This window comes from Perissodus microlepis, chromosome 18 (genome assembly GCF_051167445.1).
Source record: "Perissodus microlepis isolate ML-2025 ecotype Zambia chromosome 18, ASM5116744v1, whole genome shotgun sequence".
NCBI classification, from domain to species: domain Eukaryota; kingdom Metazoa; phylum Chordata; class Actinopteri; order Cichliformes; family Cichlidae; genus Perissodus; species Perissodus microlepis.
This window is the reverse complement of record NC_140478.1, coordinates 770,001-775,440: the sequence shown is the minus strand read 5'-3', so window position 1 is coordinate 775,440 and position 5,440 is coordinate 770,001. Positions and strand designations below refer to the sequence as shown.

Below are 5,440 nucleotides of genomic sequence, written 5' to 3'. Positions count from 1 at the left end.
AGTTCAAATTAGTTTTTTTGTTTGATATTTCCCTGTTAATTTTACAATTTATGGATCCACAATAAGCAATTATTGCATGTAAAAAATACAGGAAATATTCTATGAATATACAACAATTGTTGTGTGAAATTAACTTCTTTTTTTGTAGATTTAACAGTTGTGAGTTTCATTCACTGTAAATCAGTTTACATATTTTGTATGTAAAGCTATCTACTGTATTTTTTACAGGAAGTCCCTGGTAACCCCAGCTGCCAGCGTTTTCCTGTAAAAACAGCACTTTTTTTTTACAGCGTAGCACGCAGTACGAGTTATTGTAACTGACTGTAAAAAGCCAGCACAACGAAAATAAACTCCACCTAAACTTGGTTTATATCTGACCCAGATAGACTGCAGGTCAGAACTTCTTACCTGAAGTTCAGTTCACCTGACACTCGGACCAGCGGCTGCCTCGGGTCTCTCCTCCTGCCTCCCCTTTCCCTCATCCACCTGCTGGCCTCCACCACTTGTTAATTTTACTGAATCTGTGGAAGCTCCGCGATGCCTCCACCAAACAACTGAGTTATTTTTACACACTGACCAGCATCTGGCCAATCCACCACCTTTCATTGTTTATACCATTACAAAAAAAACAAACAAACATCGGGCCACTGAGCAAATGCCCGGTATGCCCGATGGCCAGTCCAGCTATGGCCGTGCCATCAGTTAACCCTTCCTAGGGTTGCCGACCCCTGCATTAGACTTTTATACTTACTGAATCTTAATGAATTCAGATGATCAGTGGAATACACACACACAGACACACACACGATGCTGAATTACTTACACCAAACTCCATGAAAAGGTCCTCTTCCGTCTCTCCAAGGTATGTGATAAGGCAGCAGATGGCTACTTCTCTAAGTATTTCAATTGTCTTGTGCTATTTAAGAAAAAATAAAGTATAGAGTATAGAGTATAAACTACATGGGTGACTGCCAACAAAGTGCATTTCAAAGCTACCCAAAGTCTAAATAGTTGTCCTACCTCAAGAAGCATGTCCTTGATCTGCCTGATTCTCACTCCCTTAGCTCCTCCCCTTGATAAAATGACATCCATCAGTTTTGGGGTGCAATGGTCAAGTGTAGCCATTCAAGGCTTACAGTGGTTGAGCTCTTGAACTTCTCCTTTATCTGTAGACCACACAAACAGAAGAATTCAATCTTGCAGACTATATTGCATTAATTAATGCTCTAATACATTAGTTAAAGATGATAGATGTGATCTAAGGCTACCCCAAGTTTTGAGGGAACAAAAACAATCTTAGTGAAGACAAGAGAGACATTCCCCACCATAACCATGGCATAATCTGTAATTTTTTAGCAACCCTGTTTTTGTTTCAAATTTACACATTGTGCTTATGTCTTTCAAGCTTGTGTATTTTACATAAGCTTGCAAGTCCACCATGCCATATTCACCATATGTGAATTTGCCCGGGCTAGTTAAGTGGGCAGGGGAGGGAACTTGAAATCAGAAGTTATAGTGGAGAAAAAATAAGTTACCTATTCAATTTCTTTAAGTAATTACAACTTGAATTTTATTTTGAACCCACTAACATTGGGATTTAATTTCAAATCACATATCAAATTCATTTAATGTAATTACCAACATTATTAATTCAACACAACCCAAAAAAATAAAGTTTGCAGCTTAGAAGGTCTATCTTAATCAGTAAATTAGAATGTTTATCTTGCAGCCATGGATTTAATCAAGTGGTGGTAAAAGGCCTGATGAATTACTTTTTAGAGTGTACTCAGTGAGCTTATGGGGCTGCATATGTGTGGTTCTAAATAACAAGAAAAGAGAGGGGAGGATAACAATTATTACATAACAAATATAACCATCATTACTCGTCAGCATCATACACCACTGATCAATTACACCATAAATAATCAATAAAAAGCACCGTCCCTGGGTGGGCTCGAACCACCAACCTTTCGGTTAACAGCCGAACGCGCTAACCGATTGCGCCACAGAGACACACGAGCCTGGAAGTCCTTAAAGGAGAATAAACGCGTAAATTTTGACGAAAAACAAAATCGTGTCTTTTCTTTAGACCACTAACTTTTCCGTTTACAATGATCAACACTTAAAGTATTGTTGGGCATACACACAGCAATAAGCAATACCACCAGCTCTGTACCCTAACACTGTACATAAAATCAAATTATTTTTACGTCGTTTACAGTTGCCCGGCTAGCTCAGTCGGTAGAGCATGAGACTCTTAATCTCAGGGTCGTGGGTTCGAGCCCCACGTTGGGCGCATGTTTTTTGTGTTTTGTCTTTCCATACAGCAAAAAAAGGCCATAAATATTTAGCCATTTAAACAAACAAAAATCAGAACACCCAGAGCAATTAACCACTGCTTCCGGAACCTTTCGCGTGTTAGGCGAACGTCATTCTGTACAGTTGTGTACAGTATTTTATTCTTATTGTATTCTAATTTTTGCTATATAACTTTTGCACTGTCCACTTCCTGCTGTGACAAAACAAATTTCCCACGTGTGGGACTAATAAAGGTGATCTTATCTTATAACCACTTATTGTGGATCCATAGGACGTTTTGTCAGAACACCTGTTCCGAAAAAAAGAAGATTTATTCCGGTACCGGTCCGAGGCCCGGGGGTTGGGGACCGCTGCACTACACTACGGAGACAGTGGCGTCGATGTCAAGTTGAATGACCGAAACACCAGTTTACCAGACCGTTTGATTGGTTATGCATGCGTTGGTGGTATAGTGGTTAGCATAGCTGCCTTCCAAGCAGTTGACCCGGGTTCGATTCCCGGCCAACGCAAAGTTTTCGTGAACTATTTCCTCCTACCAGCAGACAAATCCAAATCTACTGTTTTACGTGTAAAGAAAAGATCCCCCAGAATATGTCTCTTTAGCTTTGACCTTTTCCCGTTCTTCCTACAAAGATCTTATCAAATTAGTTTCTTTTTTTCTGAAATGTTTAAAAAAAAACAACACAACGCTGTTTTAATGAGTTCAGGGCTAAAATGGGTATGTGTATGGTGTGACCTGGCTTAATCTATGCTCAATAATTCAGGCCAATAAATCCCCAGAAAGTCAATTCTATTCACCTGTACACGGTTTTACACACACACACACACATACACGTGTTGTTAAACTGTGTTGCACTGGCCGGGAATCTAACACTCGGATTATTGTGCCAAAAAAAGCGAAGCCGGAAATGAGCGGAGTTAGTCTCTTGTTTTTCTAACACGCTCTCTGAACTGCCACGAACCAATCGCATCGCTCGTTTCCATGATATGGAGGAAGTGTACAGAGTGTAGGTAATAGTCAGTCACACGACTGCTATATATGTCTGCCTGGAAGCAGTAGTTAAAACTGATCTGAGTTGTTTGGATGCCTTTTCATTGTAGGTAGTTATAACCGCCTTGGTGCTGCTGTCAGGTCGATGCTGTAAGCTGTTATAGCCACTTGTCGTTTGCTAGGCTACAATGCTATCACCATCTGTGGACAATGTGAGCAGCTGGCAGTGAGTTGTTGGAGAAATAGAGTTCAGGTACTGTTTTCTTCGTGTTCGCGTCTTTATGTCTTCCTTTAGTGTTAAGTAGTAGTTAAGACCGTTATTGCATAAGTGCTGCTTGGCAGCTGCTTGTTGCCATGGCAGGGTCGATACCTTCATATGAGCCAGAATTCCGCTCTCTCATTGGTTTGAGATGTCACTGATGATCTCGTGGTTTTGTTTCCCAGCCGGTTAAACCATGAAGACCAGTAAGTCCTATAAGCTTGTGCTGCACAAGAAAGGTTTCGGTGGAAGCGGTGAGTAGAGACTCTTCTCCGTGTTTGTTTCTCTGCAAAGATTTGATTGCTTTTGCAAATGAACTTATCCTCCGAATAGACGATGAGTTGGTTGTCAACCCAAAAGTTTTCCCTCAAGTCACTTTGGGGAATATAATTGAGATTGCACATCCCACCGACGAATACAGGTGAGATTATGTAAGATTGCTGTATTTTTATAGGGTTAAGCGTTCGCCATTGAAACTATAATGTGGCCTTGTCCCTTGTGAAATATTCCCAGTCCCCTCCTGCTGCAGGTGAAGAGCCTCAAAGAGGACCTACAGAAAGGTAAGCTTAGGTAGCAGCGTGTTTGTGGTGTTTAAACGTTTCATTTATTCTTTATAAGATAAAACCTGATAGCTTATTCCTGCAATAGACAACACGATTGACTTTTTTTAATGTAGTCATTTCCCTTTAAGACAGCTTTTCTCTGTTTCTGGGCTGAGTGGGACTCAAGGTCTGATCCCTGCTCACTCACACGTGTAGAGGCAGGATCTGAATGTTTGGATCAGTCTGAAGCCTGAGCTTTTACCAGGGTTTTGTGCTGTGTTTAAAAGCAGCACTGTAAATGAAAATGTATTTGCAGGGCTCCTTTGGCCCTGATGTCAGCTTTCATGCTTGCTGGCGCTGTGTGTTTATGTACAGCTGATGGACATGTTGTCGTTACACAGAGACGATCAGCGTGGACCAGACTGTAGCACAGGCCTTCAAGCTGCGTGCATACCAGGACGTCATCGTTAACATCGTCGACCCTAAGGTACGTTCGCTCCGAGCGCTCCTCGGCCCCTCGACCGTCGCTGGGACACAGTGTCTGTTTTTTTTCTGTCAGGATGTAACGCTGGACCTGGTGGAGCTGACGTTCAAGGACCAGTACATCGGCAGAGGAGACATGTGGAGACTGAAGAAAAGCCTGGTGGGCCATGTGAACGTCAGGTCCATTTGAATGCTGCGTGCGCTGTGGTATTTACGTTTGCTGTTCTCTGGTTCCTTCCAGGTGAGCACATGTGCTTACGTGACCCAGAAGGTTGAGTTTGCAGGAATCAGGTACATAAATGAAATGACTTCACAGCGCTGTTTGTGAGGGTTAACCAGAAGGATGAGGCATTTTAGTGTTAGTGACATTTACGCTTTGTTCACGATGGTGAATGAAGGGAGAGCTTTTCATACTAAAGATGTGTTTGAATCTTCAGAGCTCAGGCCAGTGAACTCTGGGTGAAAGGAGAGAAGGTGACCTGTGGCTACATCAGTGAAGACACCAGGGTAAGTGGAAGACGATGCTGATGCAGCCATCTGTCGTCACCGCAGCCAAGGAAACGCTGACCCTGTTTTTATTCATTCCACAGTGTCAACATGTTGCAAAGACGTTAACATGTCATTGTAATAACCAAGAGTATCAATAAAGTTCTGACTGAAAGGTTTGACCTCATCCGGTCCTGCATCACTACTTTACTGACTAAAGAGCTAAAAGAAAGTAAATCAGTGTTTTTCTAGCCTGTGGTAGGATGTAGGTTACTTCACATGTATCCTGGTACTGAATAGGACAGATCACACCTGAACTCAGACTTGAAAGAAGAAGCAACAGCTGTTGTGTCGGTAACT

At 41.9% G+C, this 5,440-nt stretch overlaps 1 protein-coding gene and 3 non-coding genes across 10 annotated transcripts in view; 3 read left to right on the top strand and 1 right to left on the bottom strand.

Annotated features, from left to right (window-relative positions):
* Positions 1-1,939: 1,939 nt before the first annotated feature.
* On the bottom strand, positions 1,940-2,013 carry trnan-guu (transfer RNA asparagine (anticodon GUU)). Its single transcript has one exon. It is a non-coding gene; the product is annotated as a tRNA-Asn (tRNA).
* Positions 2,014-2,223: 210 nt separating this feature from the next.
* Positions 2,224-2,296, top strand: trnak-cuu (transfer RNA lysine (anticodon CUU)). Its single transcript has one exon. It is a non-coding gene; the product is annotated as a tRNA-Lys (tRNA).
* Positions 2,297-2,756: 460 nt separating this feature from the next.
* trnag-ucc (transfer RNA glycine (anticodon UCC)) lies at positions 2,757-2,828 on the top strand. The gene has a single exon. It is a non-coding gene; the product is annotated as a tRNA-Gly (tRNA).
* Positions 2,829-3,226: 398 nt separating this feature from the next.
* The window catches only part of depdc5 (DEP domain containing 5, GATOR1 subcomplex subunit), a 26,994-nt gene continuing 24,780 nt past the window's right edge, over positions 3,227-5,440 (top strand). For 4 of the 7 annotated variants that reach the window (XM_084912969.1, XM_084912970.1, XM_084912973.1 and 1 more), the window contains exons 1-8: positions 3,288-3,563; positions 3,755-3,823; positions 3,903-3,990; positions 4,083-4,129; positions 4,513-4,598; positions 4,671-4,754; positions 4,836-4,885; positions 5,032-5,101. In XM_084912969.1, coding sequence (XP_084769095.1) covers positions 3,766-3,823; positions 3,903-3,990; positions 4,083-4,129; positions 4,513-4,598; positions 4,671-4,754; positions 4,836-4,885; positions 5,032-5,101 — 483 coding nt within the window. In that variant the 5' untranslated portion in view covers positions 3,288-3,563; positions 3,755-3,765. Of the gene's footprint in view, positions 3,564-3,754; positions 3,824-3,902; positions 3,991-4,082; positions 4,130-4,512; positions 4,599-4,670; positions 4,755-4,835; positions 4,886-5,031; positions 5,102-5,440 lie in introns of all 7 variants that reach the window. The other 3 variants (XM_084912967.1, XM_084912968.1, XM_084912971.1) reach the window with 3 other exon arrangements.